Raw genomic sequence first — 24517 nt, forward strand, 5'->3', positions numbered from 1 at the left:
GAAGAAGGTGGTGAAACCTCTTCTGGTCAAATTGAAAGAAGCTTTTACAACATAGACAGAAAAAACAATTACCCACCTAACTACTTATCCAGCAGGTTCTTAGGAACACAAATCAGAAATGATGAATTCTAGGAACTTGCACAAAGATGTTACAATCTGAGGAAAACATCTGTACCTAAAAGTAAGAGTTTGCATTGACCACGTAAGGGATTTTGAAAGAGAAGCAGGTGAACATGGAGGTTGCAGAATACAGGAGGAACATTCAAATTACTTGACACCCAAAAAACAGGAAGGCCAAGATTGCTTCAAAAGTTGGCAAGTTTAACTGGGTTACATGCCAGGCAAATAAAATTTGTGCATGCTCAGAGCATGTTCTAGGTACATAAGGGAATGCAAAACAGCCACAGCATATTTAGTAAGATTTGAGACATGCATTAACAAGACTGGTAAATCATGATCAATGTGAATTTGTTAGTGGAAGGCAGACCTTTGGCAATATATTAAAAGCTGCTTTGTTGATGAGGACTATGCAGCATGACCATGAACTATTAGCAGCACTGACACTTGGTGTGGAAAAAAGCCTTTGGCAAAGTGGAATGCTAATATTCAGAGAAGGTCTTACTAGAATTTGGATTAACACTAGAGTTTGTTGAGTTGTTTAAAGACAGCTATGGCAAACAGTTAAAATACATGTGAGCATGTTGCCTTCCCTAAGAATATCTGGCAGAATGAGACAAGGGTGGCCATTATTGCCAAGGTACCCGAGTTGTACTTAGAGCCACTGGTTGCACTGATCAGGAGTTCTGATTTGCACGGATATGTAATTTTTAGATAATGTGTCGATTTATCTGACAAATCTAGAAGCTGATAATGAAACATTACTTCAGCTATTAGACAGATTTGTTAAGATGATCAGATATAATGTGAATGGAAATAAACATGATCACCGGCAATTTTTTTTCTCTTTGAGCACCTGAGGATGGATTATGAATATCTATGAAAAAATTAATATATTAAATATTTAGGCATTTGGCTTGGAAGTTCTTAAGAAGGACAGGACCCAGAAGTTAGAGAAATCACCTTCACAAAAAGGCCGGTCACCTGTGGAAACCCCATGGCACTGTGTTGGGTCCACTCCAGCCAATCCCAAGGTTCTATGTCTTAGCAAGTTTGCAGATGACCACAAGCTAGGAGCAATCATAGAATCCCCCAAGATAATAACATCTTAAAAGAAGATCTAACCCACACAAATAACTGGTGCCAAAGCAACAGCTTAAAACTTAATGCCAGAAATGCATATCAGTACCATTTGGGAAGCTAACCACCAAGGGAAAACCACCTCATTGATAGAACATCCCTAAAAGTAAACACAGTAGTTAGAGATTTGGGGACTCATGTAGATAGTAACCTAACTTTTGACTAACATGCGTCTAAGTTTGTAAGAAAATCATTCAATGTCATTCAACTTATAAGTAAGGGAATCGCATCTAGAACCATGGAGGTCATCGTGCCACTGTACCAAGCCATCATCAGACCTATTGAGTATAATGGCCCTTCAGTATGTACCCACCCAGACACCACACAGGTTCCTCACAAACAGAATACAGAACATAAATATAATGCCCTATGCAGATCATCTCAAAGCCTTATCTCTATGTACCCACCCAGACACCACACAGGTTCCTCACAAACAGAATACAGGACATAAACATAATGCCCTATGCAGATCATCTCAAAGCCTTATCTCTATACTTCATTCCTATAAACTGCTAACCGGCAATTTATGCCTGGTGTACAAGGCATCCCTGGAGCCTGTTCTGATGGACCTTTTGAATATCTCCCAAACAAACTGCACTACAAATTCTAGATATACGGATTTAAACTTTGCTTGCAACTTAAACAGGATTTGGTGGGATAGACATGTATCGCAGACAATCCCCATTTTCTGGAATAGGCTGAATCAGAGCCCTTCCCTAGCCCTACTCAAGCACAACTTGGACCAGCGGATGGGAAATCGAAATTCACTCCTGGTCTGACACCCATGTCTCTGACTGACAGAGACAGACAGTAAATCATGCCATAATTTACACCACCCTTAAAATAACCTCTAAGGCACAAAACCTCATTAGGTTGCACGGCTAGACTTACAAGGCCCCAGTTGTTGTTAGCCTAATATACAACTATGTAGAAATGGTCACTTAATGAAACGCATGGAATTGTGAAGAACAGATTAGGAGAGGATTTTCTTAAGATTGGAAACAATAGGTTTGGAAATGGACCATACAGTGCAAGCGGGTCATTTTTTTTTGCTGCCTCTGTTGTTATATGGGTTTAAACTTTTTAAAAGTAATTTAAGAATATGTGTGACATCTGGGAAAATTGTAAATTTAGGGTATGCTGGGATAAAGTAATATTGTCACAAAAATGAAGCAGTACAGTTTAACATGCTATTTCTCATCAATATGGATGTACAATGTGAAGTGGAAAGCAACAGTGAAGTTAATCGTACAGTTTTGATGGGTATGCCTTTTGGATTTTACATTCATGGAAAATTGAGGTACTGTGCATTATCAGACAAGCCATAATTCTTTTTGATAAATCTGTTAAATAGAAGGTTAGTCCCTATGTAAATTAGGTGATGGCTGTTGGCCAAAGTTTGGAATCTATTTCTCTGAAGTCCAGGCAAAGGTAGATGGCCTGTGGCTTACCAAGTTTGCAGATGATTGTAAACTGGGCACAATCATAGAGTCCCCCAACAATGTTAACATATTACAGAAAGGGCTGATGCAGACAAATGATTGATGCCAAACGCAAGGACTAAAACTTAGTGCAAAACAAGTCTCATTAGCTCCTTTGGCAAAGAAGTAGCCCCTGCTAATTATGATGTAGATATCACCTCTCTAAGCTCAAACTCAATGGTGCGAGACTTGGAAACACAGCTTGATAGCAATCTAAACTTCGATCACCATGGGTTTGTAGTGGTAAGAAAAGCATTCTACATGGCACATCTCATAAATAAGGGCATCAAATCCAAGACCAGGGAGGTTATAGCTCCACTCTACTCAATGCTTATCAGACCACTAATTGAGTACAATGCTCCCTTCTGTATGTACCTCACCAGGCACTTGCAGCAAGTGGAAAGACTACAGAAGTTTCTTACCAAAAGAATCTAGGGTCTCCAAAACATGATAGACATGGAAAGAATGAAAGCCCTGCCACTGTACTCTGTATCATACAGGCTGCTGAGAGGCAAACTATACCTAGCCTACTGAGCAGTCTCAGACCCTGCCCTAATGGAATTGCTGCACATCCGCAAATCAAATGGGACAAGAATAACTCACTCCAGGGATCTCAACCTAGCCTTCAACATTAACAGAACATGCTGGAGAGACAAATACATCTCTCAGCGATTACCACTCTTCTGGAATAAACTCTCACTCCAACTACAGCAGAACTAAGTGCAAATGTGACAACTGGATGGGTGACAGCAAATTCATCCCCGGGTTGGCATCTATGTCCCTCATGGACAGGGGCAGTTGGTACTGATCACAGAATCGCTCTAACAATGACCATCTAAATATGGTCAATAAGGGTACTCGGGTTTTCACATGGCTAGGCTTATATAGGTCCTAGGGCCATTAAACCAGTAACTTCCTTCGAACTTACAAGTAGAATACCAGAATAAAACATGTTATAAAACAGAGAAACTGGAATATTATATTAGGAGCAGCCAAAATGGGGATGGGGTTAAGGGTATATGAACACAAGTGCAGCAGATGTATGATTTGGCAGGGTTTCTGCAAAGAGAAGCTACAGGTGATATTTCATTTACAAAGGCTTTAGTAAGTACTCTACGTAAGGCTCTTAAAGATGAATACCAAAGTGGTGTACACCGAAAGGATAGAGCCATGTGGTGGAAGAGGAGACTGAGATGATTACATGACAGAAACTATACCTAATGCCTTCATATGCTATCGTCATTTTGTTTCAGAACCTCTGTATGGAAATATAATGACAAATACTTTTATATACCACAGAGGCAGATACATTTGGACATTCACTCTTGGTGATGGGATGAAGCTTCTGGCAGGTACACAGGAAGATTCTTTTTGGTTGTGTTCCTGGAGTTAAGCTACCTTTATGGATTAACTGGCATAGCTGGTGTCAATGTTGTTACCAAGGATAACAGGTTATAAAAGAAGTATATCCTGTCTGGGCAACATAATGATATTCAGTGTAATAATCAAGATCATAGGATCAGAGGAGTTTGCTAGGCTATCGACCCCAAGGTCATTTCAAGCCTAGCTAATTCACCCCAATGTAATACCATAGATATGCTAGTCAATACCTAGGGTTGCATTTAGTAATGACTGTCCATGTACAGGAGGGCTGTGGCTGCTATCTCTGGTAAGAATTTACGGTGCCCCATCCACTTGTCCAAGTTCCTCTTGAACAGTGTCATGGAGGTGCTCTGCATCACATGAATTGGCAGCTCTAGTCCCATTTGATTTACGGATATCCAGCAAATTCATTAGGTTTGGGTTTGAGATTGCACTATAAGCCAGCCATAAGTCTCCCCTTAGAAGTATATATGATCCAGAGTATAGTGACAGGAATTTTAGTCTGCCTGTGTATGGCACTTGCTAGAGTCCATTGTTCATCTTTGTTAGAAACCTCTGAGGTCTCTCTAATTGCTGCAGGTGCTTTGTATGGTACATGCCGAACAGGGTGTTATACTCAATTATGGGCCAGATTAGTGCTGAGTATGAGGGGGGGGGGTTATAACCTCCTTGGCTCTCAAGGCGATGCCCTTACAAATTAAGTATGCTGCGTAGAAAGCCTTCCTTACTACAGTAAACACACGGTGGTCAAAGTTAAGGTCACAGTCTACTTGTGATCCCAGGTCCCTTACCACTTTGTGGGTACTTAGGGTATTGTTGTTGATATGATAATGTGAAGGGACATTATTTTTGCTGAGGGGAATGCTGATGCATTTCTTTGCATTCAGTTTGAGACCATGACTAAAACACCAGTTGTTGGTCTCTGTTAAGACCCTCCTGGAGTATACTGACATAATTTGTGGATTCAATAATTGCACCCAGTTTGCAGTCATCCACAAACTTGGTCAACCACAACCCTTTAGTTTTGGCCTGAACGTCTGAGAAGTAAACATCAACCAGTAGGGGGGGCCCAGCACTGACCCCTGTAGCACCCCACTGGTGCCAGGTCTGATGACTGATGAGTCTCCCACTTTGATAGTGTGAGTCCAGTTTGTGAGCCAGATGGCAACCCATTTACAACACAGGGGTGTATATTCAGTTTGCTACATTTATCTGTAATGCCTGAGTCTGGGACTGTGTTGAAAGCCATTGCCAAGTCAAGGTATGCAGTGTGCATAGATTTGCCTTCGTCAATGGCCCTGGTAACATTTTTGAAGAAATCCACTAGATTTAACAGGCAGGATCTGCCCTTGATAAAGCTGAACTGGGATGGATCCAGGGTTTGGAGGTCATCTATGTCTTTATTTATGAGGTCCCTAATGATACGTATCATGGCCTTACAGATGAGGCTAGCCAGGCTTATGGGTCTGTAATTTCCTGGGTCTGTTGCTAGGCCACCTTTGTGGAGGGGAATAACTGTTGCTGTTCTCCATTCCACAAGAACAAACTTGTGGTTAAGCTATGAGTGAAAGGGGTACTTAATGGTGATGCTAGTTCATGTTTTAGCCTATTTAGAAGATAGCCTGGAATGCCGTCTGGTCCCATAGAGGCTGTGTTTTTTGCCTTGGACAAGGCAATGATTAATGACTGCTTTTCAGATATGTAGGGTGGGAGGGAAGTTTGGGGGAAGGTTTTGATAAGTTTGGAGGGGGATAAGGGACTGAACTTTTCACCAAACCTATCCGCTAGCAGGTTTGCTATCTCTGTGGGGTCAGTTTGTGTGATACTGTTAGTCACTAGTTCTGCACATGCTAGAGTCCTACCTTTTGGGCTATGTGCACAGCTGTAAAAGGCCCTATGGTTATCCTTGGCTGTGCTTGCTAAGTTTTTCCTCAAAGAAGCCCTTGGAGTATTTGACATATTGTCTTATTTGCCTGCTAAGGCTGAGGAGGGTGCTTTTCCATTGGTGGGGCCTTGCCTTTGTTTTCCTGGACAGCAACTTTTTGTGTTTTTGCCAGCAGCCAAAAACCTATTGGTGCCAGGTGCAAACCGTCTCTCAAAGCAGCGAAGTTTGTGGCTTCCCAGGCTGACAAAAACTGGATCCCCTTTGAATGGCACCAAAACAAAACCAATTACTGAAATCAATCATTTTTGTTTACACTGTGGCATCATTCTAGGTGAGGGTTCTATATGCTGCTCAAGGCTATGAACATACCTGCCTGGGAAACATACTCAAAGAGCACAATCATGTCTTTCTTCATATAGCCCAGTGAGGTACATCTGAGGTCATTCACTCCAACATGAGCTATGACAGAGTCATAATGGTACTTGTTGCTGAGAGACCTGAGTGCATGTGTGCTCTGACGAATCCTGGCACAAGACAGGCAACTGACCGTGACTTTCTCCTTTTCCAACCTGGTGGTTTAAAAAGGTTACAGCTCACTAGCATTATTACTTTGACCTGAAAAGTACTAAGTATGAGGGCTACACTAATGTACTACAGCAGTATCTATGGGAAAAACTGTTGAATTTATCTGTCAGGATATGGCATACAATTGCACGGCAGTGCGCAATGCTGTATGCACAAACAAGCACAAACCTGTTCAAATGCAGAGCTTAAATACCAGAAGCTAAAAACTTGAAAAAAACTTTAAAAAGTTTCAAAAGGACCAATGAGGATGCTTACTCCAAGCCCTAGACCAACCACCCTTCACCAGACAGGTTCCAATCAGCACACTTCTCCCACTAGAGTGCAGAAGGGCCCTTTCCAATCAAAGATGGCCTAGAAAAATAAGTTATGTACCTACCATAATGTTCCATGTTAGTTGTCTTCATCTCGCCTTCTTCTTGCTGGTTGGGATCGGAGCCGAGGCTCGGCCATCTTCTATAGCTCGAGAGCTGTTTACTGGCTCAAGGCTACCCCTTATCCCATGATGCCTAGCGCTAGCTACCCAGATCTCATTTCTAATAGCTAACCCCAGACTCAACCAGAGAAACAACCTGCCCAAGAACAGGTTGAGCATGCCTATCATACTCTCTAAGTCAGTACAGGAAACAACCAGAGAATACTCAGCCAATGAAACCAAAACTCCAATAGCACAGGGGGACGGAGGATGGGACGCAAGAAGGCGAGATGAGGACAACTAACATGGAACATTATGATAGGTACATAACTTCTTTATGTTAAGTTGTCTATCTCGTCTTCGTTCTTGCTGGTTGGGACAGCGTCCCTAGCACCTACAATCCTGGGTGGCTCATTGGAACAGACTCTTCAGAACAGTGGAACCAAAGTCAGCTCAGCTCCTGGAGGCGATATCCAGTTTGTAATGAGAAATAAAAGTATGAGGATTTGCCCACATGGCAGCTGCACAAATAGAATCCATGGGCAATCTAGATTGGAAGGCTACAGAGGTGGCCAAAGCCCTAGTAGAATGACCTTTCGGTTTGATAGGCAAGTCTTTGTTTTCTCAATTGATAGATGAAGGTAATAATGTGAGACAACCACCTGGATAAGGTCACTTTGGAAACTGGGAGACCCTGTTTTCCTAGAGCATAGGAAAGGAAAGGTTGGTCCGACTTCCTTGTATCCTTGGTCCTATGCAAGCAAAAACGCAATTGTCTATGAACGTCCAATTGGTGTCATTTGTATTCTGTCTTGTTGGTCTGGTTAGGGAAAAACACTGGACGGTCTATAGATTGGTTCAAATTATTTTCTGAGCAGACTTTCGGAAGGAAAGATGGATTAGTCCTCAGAGAAACCCTATCCTTATGAAAAACCACGTATGGAGGACGAACACATAGTGCCTGAAGTTCTGAGACGCGTCTGGCTGATGTAATAGCTACCAGAAATAGCGTTTTCCAAGATAGGAATTTAATTGAGCAGGACGCTGCAGGTTCAAAGGGGGGCATAATTAAAGAGGTTAGTACCAAATTAAGGTCCCAAGGAGGATGGGGATCTCTCACTGGAGGTCTAAGGAGAGAAGTCCCTCTTAGAAAGGCTTTACAGAGCTTATGAGACATAATGTTTGAATTAGACAACCCAACATGAAAGTTAGAAATGGCCACCAATTGAACCCTGATTGTAGCAGAAGCGGACCCAGAATGAAAGAGTTGTGCTAGGAACTCCAGAATTTTGTGGACTGGGGCTGAAAAGGGATCTATGTTCCTAGCCTCTGCCCAACAAGAAAAACGTTTCCATTTACTAGCATAACTTTTTCTAGTCGTGGACTTGTGAGAGGACACAATCTCGCGCACGGCCGGGGAAATGCTGGGAAGCCTGGCTAGGGTTGGAATTGGAGCAACCAAGCTGTGAGCTGGAGTGTTTGAAGGGATTGATGCAACCCACCTGATTCATGAATCAGCAGGTCTGGAATGGGATCCAGAGTCCAGGGCTGCTCGAGAAGGTAATGATGCAGGAATGGAAACCATATCTGTCGAGGCCAGTAGGGGGCAATGAGGATCATTTTGCAACCTAACGAGATAGCTTTCTGTATGAGCTTCAGTGTCAGGGGAAACGGAGGGAAGGCATAAAGGAGTCCCTGAGGCCAATCGTGGACTAGAGCGTCTCTGGGAGAGTGACCTGGAAGCGGAAGAATAGAGAAGTAGTTGCTGCACTTGCTGTTGAAGGGGGTGGCAAAAAGATCGCAGCAAGGCTGTCCCCATTTGTGGAAGATCAGATCCGCAACTATCTGATTCAGAGACCACTCGTGAGGCATGAGAATAGCTCTGCTGAGCCTGTCCGCTATGACGTTGGACCTCCCAGGGATGTGCGTTGCAATCAGAAATCGTTGGGAGGAAATCGCCCACTGCCAGAGTCTGAGTGCTTCTCGATATAAGGGATAGGACCTGGTTCCGCCCTGCTTGTTGATGTACCACACCACTGACATGTTGTCCGTTTGAATTGCAATGGTCCCAGAAGGGAGAGAGTCCTGAAGAGCTTGCAACGCTAGAAGCACGGCTCTCATTTCTAGGACGTTTATATGCAGATGGTACTTGTGAAGTTGCCAAGTGTCTTGGACTGTCCTGCCCATTTGATAATGCCCCCCCTCCACCCTATCAGGGAGGCATCTGTGGTCACTGTGGCCACCGGAGGGGGCTGAATGAAGGGTCTGCCCTGAGACACCAGTGGGGAGACCATCCACCAGGAAAGGTGCCTTTTGCATGCTTCTGTAATCATGATCATGTGAGACATGGGCAGCTGCTGGAAAGAGCATTGTGTGAACAGAAGCCACTGAAGGATTCTCATGTGAAAGCGGGCCAGAGGGATTAAAAGAATTGCCTCTGCCATGGAACCCAGAGTTTGAAGGATGAACCTGACTTGGATCCTTTTGCTCTGCATTAGAGTTTGAACTTGCTGGCGAATTGTAGACACACTGTCTGGCGGCAGCCTTGCGGACATGTTCCTTGTGTCTAAGTCTGCTCCTATATAGGTAATAGATTGACAAGGCAACAAGGCAGATTTTTCGAAGTTTATTGTGATGCCTAGCTGGGAGCAGATATGGAAACACCTGGAATCATCGACGTCTCAGGTGAGCTGTGACCACTGCCATACATTTGGTGAACACCCTGGGGACTGTGGTGAGACCAAAGGGCAGAGCACTGAACTGGTAATGACCGTCTTCCCAGCCAGAAGTGAAGGAATCTCCTGGAGAGCCTGTCCATTCTGATGTGGTAGTACACATCCTGAAGATCTATGGAGCACATCCAATTGTCCTGACCCAGAAAGGGTAGAATGGACTGTAGCGTGACCATCCGAAACTTTGTTCTTTGAACAGACTTGTTTAATCTGCTGAGATCCAGAATCAGTCACCAGTCCCCCGTTTTTTTTGGTACCAAAAAGAACCTTGAGTACGTTCCGGATCCGTGTTGATCTGCTGGGACTTCCTGGATGACTCTTTTCTCTAGCAGTCTTGAAACTTCTATGATTGCTTGGTCCCTCAGATTGGGTGGAACATCTGGAAGGGATTTGCTTGAAGGTAAGGGGGGTTGAGAGAAGGGAATTTTGTAACCTCCGGATATAATTGACCGTACCCATCTGTCTTGTGTTAATTTTAGCCAGGATTTTGGGTACAGTGAAAGTCTTCCCCCGACTGCCTCCAGAGGCGGGCAGCCGGGCAACCCTTCAGGGATGCTGAAAGGGTTTCTCAGAGAAGGATTCTCTGTTGCCCTGGTTCTGCGGACCCCCTCTGCCACAAGGGCTGTGTCTATTGTTGTTATTTCCTCCTCTGCCCCTGGAGGAAAAATCACTACGTGTGTCAGACGAGGCTCCTTGAGATTTTCAGAACCACATTTTACCACTCTTCTGACCCTTGGGGTATGGTCTGGAAGGAGTGGAAAAATGGACTCCCACGGCAGAGAGAGTCTTGCCTTCTTGCTCACACTTAGTCAAAGTGTCTTTCACCTGTGGTCCAAAGAGAAAGGAACCATCAAAGGGGGTATTGGTGAATGACACTCTAAAAGGTTCCGCAAAGTTACACAGCCACATCCATGCATGTCTCCTAAGGGCCACGCCCATGCCTGCGGCTCTACTCACACCATCTGCTGCATAAGAGATGAGCCTCATGGAGGAGTTGACTACAGAGTTAAGGGTCGCCAGCTGGGAAGCCACTTTAGCTTGAGCCCCCTCGGCTGATGGATCTTAAAGGATATCTCCGAGCTCTTTAAGGAGATCCCTCTGAAGCCGGGTAAAATGGCATAAGTAGTTCAGTGACCTCATAGAAAAGGTCGCTGAAGCAAACATTCACTTCCCATATCTGTCCATGGTCCTAGACTCCTTGTTAGGAGGATGGACAGACAAAGAAGTTTCCGCTATCTCCTTTTTCGTGGCTGCTGCTACCACCATGGCATCAACAGGAACACCTTTCGAAAGGAACTGCTTATTCTGGGTTGTTGTATTGAATTTTCCAGGTCTCCTCGGAGTTGGTTCCACTGTATCCAGAGCTGACCAAGCCTTTCGAGCCACCAATGACATAAGTGGATTGAAAGGCGGAGAAACCCAGGAGGTGGAAGGTCAGGAACCGAACGCATCCAGGAATACAGACTCATCCTCGGTAGGGGCTAGGGGATTCCAGTTCCCCTCTGCTTAAGCATTTTGAGGATGTCCGAAAAGGAAACATCTTCAGAAGGGGATCTCAGGGACCCTTCCGAGTCATCTAAGTCTGTATCAGAAGTGACAGACTCAGGGGAGTCAATGTGCTTCCTCTTGCACTTCTTCTTACGAGGGGGCTCCTCTGAATGGTCAGGGGAGGCCTCTGAATAAGAGGAAACACCCAATGGGGCGCTCTGCAGCGCTGGTTCCCCACGCTTGGGGTCTGGAGGAGGAGCAGAGGTTGGCACAGGCACTACAGGGGACGGAGCCGATGGGGCCGATAGTGGAGCTGACTCAGTGCCCAACACACTCCTCATGACATCGAAGGCATCCCTGCCATGAGAGATGGCTCTGGTTCTGAGGAAATCGGAATCCTTCTCTGCACCGAGGGAGACGGCTCCGAGGCCGATGTAGGAGCCGAGCTCACCTGCGCCGAAGCTCCGAGAGGGAGAACGGGGTCGGACAAGGGTCTGATGCCACTCGCCCTCTCGGAGTCGATGAGGGAGCCCCAGCGCCCAGATCCCTCGACGGATGGCACCACTGAGGGAATCGGAGCCGATGACGGAACCGAAGGAGAAAGAGTTATCAGAGCTGACAGTTCCACCACACGGACCCCAACGAACTCCGGCTCCGAGCTCAATGGAGTTGGAGGAGGAACATCGATAGAAGTGGACGGAGCCGACACATGTTGAGGAGGGCTGGACAACATCTTGGCAAGTGCCTGTGACTTAAGCAACCTACTGACCACTCTCTCCACATCGTGATCCGAGAGCCTAGAGGTTCGAGAGGAGTGGGATGACCTGTGACTGCGCTCGCTCTGAAGCAGGGGAGACCGAGGAGCCGAATGAATTGATTCTAGAGAGGGTGACCTCAGCATCTTGTGGCTCCGCGACAGCTCCCAAATTTCTGATGGAGCCGACAGGGAGACAGTCTTATCAGTTCCAGCCGGAACCAAAGTAGCAGGTATAGTCTGAACCAAAGACGGCTCCACACTTGGAGCCGACGATTTTGGGAATTCACAGGCTGAGTTCTTGGCCGGTGAATCCTGGGGCTTTAAAAGGCCCCTAAGAATAAGCTTATTCTTATGCTCCTGCAGAACTCTTGGACTAAATGCATGGCAGATAGAACAAGAGACCTGCAGGTGCACAGCGCCTCAGCAATACTTGCAAGAAGTGTGCCCATCTGTCAGAAACATTTTCTGACAGCATGAGTCACACTTCTTGAACCCAGACACCTTGGATTCTTTAGACATCCTGTAACCAAAAAGACAACACTGGCTAATAAGCAATATACAGTCTAAGAAAAAAACACAGACAGTACAATATATACAGACTAAAGTTTTTTTTTTGTTTAGGAAGCCACTAACTCAAACGACTACCCTAACCAGAAAGTATAAGGAAAGCCTCTAACCTAAACGCCTAACCTGACAAGAAAGGATAAGGAGGGGGAGGGGTAGAACTCTCTAATTAAAATGAGTTCTAAGAGGGGAGGGAGGACTACAAAAAGTACACTTAACTACCACAACAAGTATAAAACTAACAATTAGAATGCCCTACCAAGAAAAAAAGACTTTCACAGAAAAAGTTCTATAATAAAGTGAATACAAGCCTGAGCCAGAAAAACGACACCTCACAGCTGAAGCGGCAAACGAGATCTGGGTAGCTAACGCTAGGCATCATGGGATAAGGGGTAGCCTCGAGCCTGTAAACAACTCTCGAGCTATAGAAGATGGCAGAGTGGGAACCGAGGATCGGCTCCGATCCCAACCAGCAAGAACGAAGGCGAGATAGACAACTTAACATCATGTGATCAGAACAAACAGACCCAGATGCAGCAAACCTGTATCTGGACTATGCTTGCAGCTACTAGCTACTCCAGTTTCTGCGGGAAAAACTAGAGAATGTTTAACACAGCAGAAAAATAGCAGTGAGACACGAAAAATGTTTTAAACAGCAGAAAAACAGCAAGGCGACTCTAAAGAATGTTTTAAAACAGCTAACAAACCATTTATTTTAACACTGCTTGGCAGGAAAACTAGAACAATCAGAAGAGAATACTTTCAGTAGTGAAAAGTACCAGCATATACTTAAACAGTGAAAATAGCAAAAAGAGCTTAGCAAACTGTAAAAAGAGCAATAAAATATGATTTAACAGGCACATTAAGGCAGACTACTGCAGTACAACAGTGACAGCTTAGTTCATAGTACATAAATACAGTATTAAAGAAGGTGGCAGACAATAAAAAGTGCAGTAAATAGTAAGCAGAAGAACAAGCAACTTATGTTTTTTGGGAAGCTAAGAAGCTTCTAGTCATCTGGTATCTCAGCTCAGAGTTGTGGCTGGTAGCCCACTTCAGTTCTATTTTTTTTACTGAGTTTGGTAACAAACAATAACTCAAGACAGAAATCTACAGAAGTTCCAACACTGAGAGAAGTAATTCATATAATGGATGAGCTGCAGGTCAGACAAAAGTGAACTGCAGAGCAAACTTCATAACATGATTGGTTTTCTAGTGGCATGCACTGAAAAATGCATATAGAATCAATTAGAGACTAGCAGCATAAAATGTTAAGAAATTAGGACTATGGATTCCGGAGAAACTTATTTGTGTTTACATCTTGAATAATTTATCCTTACAAAGTTATGAATGGATGATGAATATCACTGCTAATGTACTGAAACTATGAAGACTGAAACTGCATAAAACCAGAAGAAATAAGATCTATATTTTTTCTTCTTAAAGGATGTCACAGGGGCCTAACTATTAGATTCATGATTTTTTCCCCTTTTACTCAGGTTCCATAGTTTGCATGGATTAATATACTACAATGGCAGTCTGTCACACAATGTACTGTAACACTGAGAAATTTGATTTACCTTGATAAATTGGATGAGGGGTGCCACAAATTAGTAGCTGAAACAATAAAGTGAAATGTGATTTGTATACATGTTGATGTTTCAGTTGTATGGATGATATAGCACTGTTGCTGAGTGTGCCATAGTTATTGTCAGGCTAAATAAATTTGTTTAATAAAAGGAAGTATTGAGTAAGGTAGGAGGCTGCAGATGGAAATACCAAAAGGAATAATCTTAAAGGAGGAACAGGGGATTAGGTTGGAAAGGTTAAATGACATGCAGCAAGTAATAAAGGTTATTGGGCACTTACAAGCTGGAATGCACCATGAAAAGAAGGACTTCTTACACATTTTTATAAAGCAGCAAAAAGGCAGCTGGCCACAGCAAACTAAGGGGTACAAAAACAATCTTGAAAAATCTTACACATTACTGGGAGAAGGCATGTTAGTTGTTTTACAAAATGTCAGGCAGGTCAGGAAGGGCCTGCATGATACACACTAAATGAATAAGGTGGTAAGGTTAAAGAAATGACAGTGGGATATGGTAGGGAAGAAGACAGTAGGAGATTATGGGAGAATCTGCGGGGTCAGATCAGGGAATACCTAAAATGGTAGAGATTTTAACAGAGGCAAGAACAGAGTTAGCTTCTAACAATTAATTGTTAACCTGGATTTACAAGACATTAACAGATAACTACAGAGATAAGGCAGATGAACTGTAAATGGTATTGGAAATGGTTGTTTGATAAACCCTACACACTACAGCAATGGGAAAAATATATAGTAAGTCCAAGATATGCAATGAATTCAAGAACATTCAAGATATTACCAGACGGGTGTTCTCTTTCCCCTTTGCTATTTGCATTGTATTTAGAACCACTGACAAAGAAAATAAGGGACTCAAAAATTCGAGGATATACTTGGTCTGGTAGTCACGAAAAGCTGGCTCTATTTGCAGATGATATTATTTTATACCTGACAAAACCAGAAAAGGACATTACAGTGTTGTGGAACATTATGAGACAGTTTCAAATCTTTTTGGGATACAAAATTAATAAAGCTAAAACAAAGGCAATAGTGGTATATGTACCCACACACAAATTGGTTCAGCAATATCCATACTTACGATGACATTATAAAATGAAGTATTTAGGGGTATGATTTAAAAATGACCCCAGTGTGGCAGCTGAGGTTATGTGAGAAGATACTAAATAAAAGATAATACAACAACTGAGAAAATGGAAGGTCTGTCTTATGGATAAGATACAAGCAGTTAAAATGTTTTAGTCCCTTTAGCCTTATATACAGGTCAGGCATATTTTTATAAACCACAGGAGAAGTTGTGGATAGCAATTAATAAAGTGCTGAAAGATTTTATCTGGGAGGGGAAGAAGGCAACAGTCAAAGTGGGATAAGATGATTCTTCCAGAAGAACAAGGTGGATTGGGATATCCCAATTTGAAGGAGTATTTCAGAGCAAGAGAGTTAAGGCTCCTATGCATAGCACAAGCAGAAAAGTATAATTCAAATTGGAAAGGGATGATGATGAAACAGGGGAAGCTCAAGAAACAAGGAGAGACTGGGATTTTGGATGCAGACCTTTAAGGAGAATAACAATTGTCATACAGAATATTACACTCAAAGTAGCAGAAAGTATTCTAAGATCTAAGCCAACATGGGAACGGAGAAAGGAGATTCTGCTAATAGAGATGACTGCAATTAGGGATACAGAAAATATGCAAGAGGGGGCTGGAATTTAATGGAGAAAACTGGCAAAGGAACCAAGATACTGGGGGCAAATAACTAAGAGGGAAAGATAATAGAATGGGAAATATGGCAAGAATTTATTTGGACTGCAAGTTAGAGATAAGCTTCCCTATTAAGAATTGATATCAAAGTATAGACAAAGAGAAAGAAACAGTGGTGTCCAAAATAAAAGACCAGCACTGTTAGTGTTTTTAGTAGAATCTAGAAAAGCAACTACTGTTATAAAAGGAATAGTTGGTACAGGATATAAAATATTGGTTGATAACTATAAGAATCAATCAGAGGAGGTTAGAAAGGATTGGGAAGAGAGACTGTATAAGCAAATCACAAGGAAACAATGAAAAGATATATGTATGTCTCCCAAATATGTGACAAAATATAGAAGATTTAGGATTTTTGCTTGGAAATGTTTATATAGATATTTTTATACCCCAAGTAGACTCCAGAGATATTTTCCCGAAGTAGGCAGTAAATGTTGGAAGTGTGATGGGGAAGAACAATATTTTCTGGGAGTGTAATGCGTTGACAGATTTTAAAACTTCCCTGCCGACTAACCTAACAGAAATACTGGGTGAGCAAATTGGTATAACTAAAGAAATTATTTTTTGAGCTATGATACAAAACCAAAACTGCCTAGACATAGTAAGGCCTTGGTGAGTCTAATTCTGGTGGCTGCTAAAAAAGCAATTACTAGAAAATGGAAATCAAAGTCTAAACCTACTATAATAGAAGTAATGAATATAGTATCAGGGATAATACAACTGGAAATGAGATTTTTAGAAAGGGGTAGGAGCAAATTACGCAGAAAAATGGGATGTGCAGAACAATGTTTTGGAGGAGGAATGAGGTTTAAAAGAAGGCAGAATTTGAATGAGGTAACTAATGTCTGACTGATAGTAACTGGATAGAATATAAGTGATGTATAATGTTTGCAACTAAAAACATTTAAATATGATTTGTTTCCATTTATGTAAATGTATGACTGCCTATGTCATGCCTTGTTTTTTAAAAAAAGGAAGAAGAATCATTTGTTTAAACAGACTGTACTTTCTAACAGCTAACACATATTTGCCAGAGAGGATTTTCCCTACATCAAAACATACGTAAATGCAAAGGAAAACTTCCTCAGTGTAGCATGTAATAACCTTTTATTCATGACTCATTACAACATAATGTGACATCAGGAATGAACTAGTAACCATATTGTTTGATGTTCATTATATAATAATTCTTAAATGGATTAGTAACTTTGCACTTTGTACTGCAGTATACGTTATTAAATAGATTATACATTCTAGGTTCTTTGTTCTGTGTCAATGTCCTTTTGAAGCTCAGTTTCCATTACAGAATTCCATATGCCCATTTTTCTGTAATATGGATTTTGTTTCTGATCTCTAATGGTTCCGAGTTCCATATTTCTAATCCCTGTAATCATCTTATTGATGGTTTATCTCTAGTTACAGCTTTCTTAGCCCACTACCACCACTAAAGATAGGAACTCTTATCGGTTTAGTACACGTTATTTTACACCAACCGAACAAAAACATCTCTATACTGAAGTTAAAGTTCTTTTTACGTTATTAAGCAGCTTATTTATGTCATTTTTGTAATGAAGCAGCTCTGTACAATCCCAAAAATATATGCTCCCAGGAATCTTTTTGAACCCTCACATCTTAAACATAATGTCTTGTCTGCACAAATATTTTATTCAAGTCATGGAAGGATGGTGTTGAAATATTTATATAATAATTTCTACGTAAAAGCTCAACATTTTCTAGATTTGGTTGCATATCTAGGATTAAGACATATTGGACTCAATGTCTGAGGTGCTGGTAGGGAAGGATGGGGGATGGACTTTCATCTTGATGTTTCCTGAGGGAGAAAGGGTCAATAGAGAGGAACAGCATTCAGATGGCATTACAAAATGAGCATCAAACTTTCTATGGTACGATCCCTGTTATTATTATTTTATCGACCATGGGATGGACATGGTCAATCTATAACCAAATTTGTTAGGTCCCTTCAAACTCAAAAAGGGAAACTGGGTAGGCTTAAAACAACTCACAAGGGAAACTAATCTAGTAATTACCTATGAGCCTATAAAGTGGTGTGGAGGTATATAAACATGGGTATGTCATAATACCAACTTCCAAACTCCCCACGGAAGCAGATAGCAATAAGACCCTTCCCAAAACATCTTTAAGTTTCATGCCAGCCCCAGTCCAGAATCAAAGTTGGTCAGGGGATTGAAGGAGGAGTTGGGACACCCGGTGATGGACAGGAGCATGACTGAAAGGTATGACATAACTGGGAAAGGGGTTTAAAAAAAAAGACAAATTTCTCTCAAAAGATAATGTTTAATTGTTCACTTCCTGCTGTTTTTACTTTTCTGCTATATTTTCTCACATCTAAAATTTCCTTATATGCTCCACTTTTTTCAGTTCTGTCATTTCTCTTCTGGTCTAAATTTTGCTCTAAATTATAAAATCTACTATTTGTGGTTTAACAAAATTACCGTGGTGGTACAGCGGTAGCTTTGTTACCTCACAGCAAGAGGTTCTCCAGTTCGATTCTTGGCTTGGCTTGGGAGTGCCTTCTGTGGGGAGTCTGTATGTCCTCCCCACGGCTGAGTAGTATTCGAAAGACATGCGTGCGTAAATGGGCGTGCCTTCGTTGAAGGTTGAGCGTCGAGCTGGCACCTCGGCGTTTTGTAAAAATCTACTGCCAATCATTAGCAGACCGGAGTTCCGCTGTGGCGACCCCTTACCGGGAAAAAGCTGAAAAGACAAACTATCAAATCTTTGTACATCTTCCTTGAACTGTAACATTAGATTTGTATATCCAAGTTGATCTGAGCTCAGTAACCCAAACATTTGCCCAACTTCCTCCCATTTTATTATCTCATCCAGTTTTAGGATCTTCTCTCAAAATCTTGGTTCTCTGCTCTTTCTTCTCCAAATGCTCATTATATTTTCTTCTTAATCTTTTTTACTACCTACTATATGTATAATGCAAGTTATATTGGCATCTTATGTTTAATGCAAATTCCTGGCCAGGTGTAAATTATCAGATTTCTGTCAGTTGCCTTTTAAAACTGACAGCATTGCAAAGAGGACACTGCTATCATTGTTTACAAACAGATTTAATTAATTAATTAAATGTATTTATTTATTTATTTGCCCATGATTAAGTATTTTTTATCAAAATGTTTCTAACTATAGTTTCGTGTGCATTCAACTTAATTGATAAGAGTTTTAAATTATTTAAAACTATCTATTAAGGTATTTGGATTGTTACTGTGTATATTTACTTTAACTTGGTGATTTTTACAGTCTTTGACTTAGGATTTGCACAGGGGTTCGGCAGTCACATGACTTTAAGTGCTCACATGATTTGAAAATGTCAGTCATATATTTTAAAAGTGTATTTAAATGTCAGGCCATTTTATGTTTATCTGATGAAGTTTTATTATTGAATAAAAGAAAAGTGCTGATCAACAAGTTCTGGATTGCTGGAACTGGTTTGTCGGAATCCCTGCAGCCTTGCATATGTGGTTTTATCCATAAATAACATTTGCCTGGAATTAATCTCAGTTGGTGTACCCACTCCCACAATTACAAAATGCAGTATATCCATTTAACAAGCTCTCTAAAAACAAAAGTTTTGAATTCTTTAAAAGGCAAGCCTTTCCGTTCATTCCAAAGAAAATACACTTACAAAATATTACCACTATGCTAGTAGACTACCATACTTTACCAATCAGAAATAAAAGCATATTTTCTCAAGGATTACAGTTACAAATCTATCTATCTATAATAGTGTCAATATTTTCCCACTTAAGACATGTAAAATAAAAGCTCAATAAAAGAAGTGGGAGAAACCTGTACAACTTAGTCTTTAAGATTATTATAGAGCTAATATAGATGAACATAATACCATATACAATATTATCCTACATATCAAATCACATGCATCTATTTTGCATATCTACACCAAGTTTTACTCTCAATATGTTTTCTACTAAGAAAACAGAAACAAACAACTTACTTCCTCGAAGCTCAAAAATTTCTCCAATCAGCATAAAACATGGTTCAGCCAAAGAATCTTTTTTCCCGTCTAGCTCATCTCCATAATCAGAAAGGTCACTGTCCTCTTCAATTTCCTCCTATAAATAAAAGTTGAATCATTCCATCATTCTAAGGAAAGGGTTTTACAAATCATACTGTATCATGCAGTGCTGAAAAGTAAATCCACTCAGTTATGTTGATTAACAAGTAGCTGATATGAAATAAGTTTATACTAAAGACAAAATATTTTTATCTCAAAGCTAATATTCAATGATGTTTGGCTAGTCCACAAATTACAGCAGCATTAGTAATAAGAAAAATGCTTACATTATTGTATAAAGATGTAATATTAAATGAAAAAAATTACTAATGACATAATTAGGTAAAGTTGCTATTCAAAGCCAGTTCCTTTACTTGGAAACATATTTCTCAAATTATATTAAAAAAACACAAAGCCTAACAACCTCAATAAGATTACATAACAAGTTAAAATATTTTAGGACTATAGAGACTTGTAACACACTCCTGAATTAAGTAATCATATACTGTGGTATATGAAGGTAAAATTATATGAGGCAAATATAATGGGATAAGGTATGTCAACATTTCATGGTGTTGCCAGCTTACTTAAATTACATGACAACACCTAGAAGAATAAAAATATAAGTTATGTACTCACCATAACTATGTAACTGTGTTGTCAATTTTCAAGGACGCTCCATCAAAGTAAGCACTGATGAAAGAAGATTTAAAGGGCTCCACAAATCACGCAAGTGCATTCAAGCACGTCTCCTGATGTCTATGCCTGAACCTGCAGTCTGTGAGGAACCTTCAGCTGCACGAGAGATTCATCTCATGGATGCATTAGATATAGATTGAAGGGTGTCCAGTTGTGAGGAAAAAAACCTTCTCATTCTCTACTGACATGGTCCCAGGGGTAGACTTAGAGAGTTCCTTAATCAAATCCCTCTGTAGTCTAGTAAAGTGTGCCAAGTAATTAAGTGACCATAAGGCAAAGGTTGCTGAAACATAAACACGCTTTCCAACCTTGTTCAATATCCTGGCTGCACTATTAAGAGGATGGACAGTGGAGCTCAGTTCAGCCAACTTTTTTTTTTTTTTCTCTTTGTGGTTGCCACAACCACCATGGCATCTACAGGGATTCGCTTACTCCAGGAAAAAAGAAAAAAAAAGAAAGTGTCTTTGCATGGAGCTAGGATCTTGTCCAGATGACAGGTGATTGGTTCTACGGTATCTGGTTCCTTCCAAGCCCAGCGGGAAACAATATCTATGAGGACATCTCCTGTGGGGGGTAATCCAAAACATAAATGGGCCGGACCCAAAGGCTTCTAGGAACACTGATTCCTCTTGGAAAGGGGTTTTGGAGGACCAACCACCTTTCTGGCAAAGGCTCTCTAGAATGTCTCCGAAGGAGACATCTTTTGATGGTGATCTGGGGGACCCTTCTCCATCAGTTAGAGATTCCTGGGGGTGCCTCCTCTTACGCAATCTCTTCTGGGGAACCTCTTCAGTGGGATGATCTGGAGAAGTGTCGGAAGAAAGGGGAATTTCCTCAACTGGAACTGCCTAGAAGCTCATATTGGCTGTCTGTCCCTGTGGAACAGGCAGATGAGGCAAAGTGGATGGATCTGAAGGGGGGGTAGGTTTAGGATTTGAAGAGTTTTCAGGTGGGAAGACACGCTCTCCACCACCGTGAAGGCAGAGGGACAGGATAAGCCGTATCCAACATCACCGGAGCCGTAACTTCTGGTGCTCTTGAGCTCTCGCTCTGCCTCGATCTCCACTCAGAGAAAAGAGTCGGACCTGATCTGTCCAGTGCTGATGCTCCGATGGGAAGCAATGGCTCCAAGACTGTCTGCATTAAAGGTACCCCCCCCCGGATCAGGTGCAAATGCTTCAGCTCCAAGACTCGTCCTGCTCAAGGGAGGGTCGGTGCTGAACAGGTCAGGGACACAGAGTGAAAGCAGAAGGTATCTTCGGATCCGATGCTTTGACTCCTGAGGCTGCCGGATCAGCCACCTCTGAAATTGCTGGTCAGATCAGAGAAGGAGAAAAGATGGGATGGAAAACAGATTGAAGGCTCATGGATCCAATGGGAATGAAGACAGTAGTACTCCCATCTGGTTCTGAGCTCTGAGAAGTTTCCTCATCATCCTATCAACATCTGCTTCAGGGAGACTTCTGCAGGATATGACAGAAGATGACATGGAAGGAGGATGAGATAACCTCCTGGGACTTTCCTGTAAAAAGGGTGATCAGAGCCATGGAGAACTCTGGACAGAAGTGAGGGCTCCAGGGCCAAGGAGACTTAGAGACTGTTAACGTTGGATCCAAACATGTCAGATCGGAGCACGTAAGAAAGCTTAGCAGGTGGCTCTGATGCAAGAGCAGATTTAGGAGACCAGGCAGGTGAGTGTTTTCTGTGCTCCCTGGGCTCTGAAGAAGATTTTGACTTTTTGCTGAGGGTTTGAGCCCGGGACAGACACAGTCTATAAACTCGCCTTTTGCTGGCTCTACATGCCAACAATTTAAATATTCTGACTTTGGGCTTAACTACCAGATCACCTCTGAGGCCATATTGACAATACAGCTAATAAACATAAAGCTATACTGGCATTGAGACAAAGCTGCACACCTGGTAACAAAAGCACCAGTGGATGTGTATGGCATTCTTCTGGTTATTTCTGCTTCTTTCAGCTTCAAGTTTTCTTTAATAAGGTTTGTAGGTTTATGGTGCAATCTTCTAATTCAGGACATCCCTGTGCACACCTTGGTAATGGTTAAATCTTACACATAGCCCACTTCTGCTCCTTTCCCTGCAAGGTAATTTTACCTGGAACTCTGTCTCACCATGGCCACATTCCTCAAGCACAAAAGTTCAGCTTTCAATCTGCACTTCTCTATCTCCATACCTTTTACCCTGCTAGCCCCTAACAATGCAGTGGAATACTTCACCAAACACCTCCTATTCTTGCAGCAATGCAAAGCTATCATATTTTCTGTCTTTGACTACGTGGAGCTCACCTACTTTTTGTACGTTTAAATCCAGTCCAACAACCCACCACTATGCAAATGCTATGTGCCATTTCCTGATCAGAATACATATTAACCATTCTGAGACAGTGGTTTGAAAACTGAACTACACATTGTCTTTGTTTATAGCGTTTTTTTTCTCTCGAATATACTTTTTTCCAACAACTCCCTTTTTCTGTGTCACACGGTGACAAGGTCATGAATGGAAAAAGTCTGTTAGTCCAATCTACCTGTCTTAAAGAAAAATAAATAAATGCCTGGATGAACTCTGGTTAGTCCTTATACTGGGGTTTTCATGTCCCCAGTAGCTAAGCACTGATGAACTCCTTTAGCTCATTCCTCAGACAATGTTATTATGTTGCTTACCTGAAACACAGGCAGCAGCAGTAAAGTTACTACATTATACTCTGGGTCCTGTTGTGGTCAGATCTCTTTTTGCCTGTTTTCACTTTCAAGATGCAAATTTTTCAAGGAATGATTACTAAGGAATACATTCAATAAATGCTCTACTCATTTCCAGTGGTAGGACCTTTTCTTGCAACTTTCAAAATGTAGCTTTATCAAAAAAGGATCGACTACCACAGAGTACAATGAACATCCTGATTAAACTGAAAGGTATGAAGTTATAAGCTGTTAAATAACTGCTTCATGTTATCCAGAGTTTGTGTCTCTCAGCTTCCACTTACATCCTATGTGACCATAAACAAGTCACTTGATCAGTGAGTGCTCTCAGGTCCCCCTGACAAGGGACACTAAAGTCCAGTGGACTTATCTGGTTAACAAAGATACAAGAGTAAAAATAACAGAAAAATTCTTTATAGATAAACTTTCCATGGAAAGAAGAAAAAGGTGGTGGAATATCTACTAATGTCCTTCAAAAAGGTTGTGATAAAATTAACAGAAACACAATGCCTCTAACTCTTTCTGTATATAATTTGTACTTCATTTGCAGTAATTTTATTTAACAAACTCTGGAATTAAAAAAAATTCCATTCCTTTACTGCTAAAAAATTGGCAAAATAATTTTTCCACATTAATGTTTCAGCTATTTTAGCTTCAGGTCTAAATGCCTGCATTTCCAAAATAGATACTTTCTTAGGAAAGTTTCAGGGAATATTATTGGCTGACATATTCTCAAGAAATTTTCATAGAAAATTATTGGCATGCTTACCTATAAAATTCATTTACACTGAGCACCTGCACTCAAAAGGTAAGAAACAATGTCATACACTTTAATGAAAAATAATTTTTAATGTCACTCTGTGCCTAAAACTATCACTTCTGTCTAGAAACACAAGTTATTTTAAGGCCTTAAGCCATAAACATGCATATTTTGACAGCTTTTAAGTTTGTTAGTCTGAAGAGAGGTATATACTTAACACTACATTAGAGCTGCTTGGAGAATCCAGTCTTCATTAATCTACAGAACTAAGGTGCTCCCTGAATACTTTTGTTCAGAAGATTAAACTTTTCTGGGCTAATCTTGCACTGCCTGCTATCCATGATCCCCTGCACGTCTTCTCCATC

General features: G+C 41.4%; 1 protein-coding gene across 1 annotated transcript in view; it reads right to left on the reverse strand.

The window, feature by feature from the left end:
• Positions 1–24517, reverse strand: part of SNX25 (sorting nexin 25) — a 1427683-nt gene that overhangs the window by 173897 nt on the left and 1229269 nt on the right. Inside the window, exon 15 of the mRNA XM_044064925.1 lies at positions 19917–20034. Within this exon, the coding sequence (XP_043920860.1) occupies positions 19917–20034 (118 nt within the window). The remainder of the gene's footprint in view (positions 1–19916; positions 20035–24517) is intronic.

This window comes from Protopterus annectens, chromosome 3.part0 (genome assembly GCF_019279795.1).
Source record: "Protopterus annectens isolate FY-2018-M chromosome 3.part0, PAN1.0, whole genome shotgun sequence".
Taxonomy (NCBI): domain Eukaryota; kingdom Metazoa; phylum Chordata; order Ceratodontiformes; family Protopteridae; genus Protopterus; species Protopterus annectens.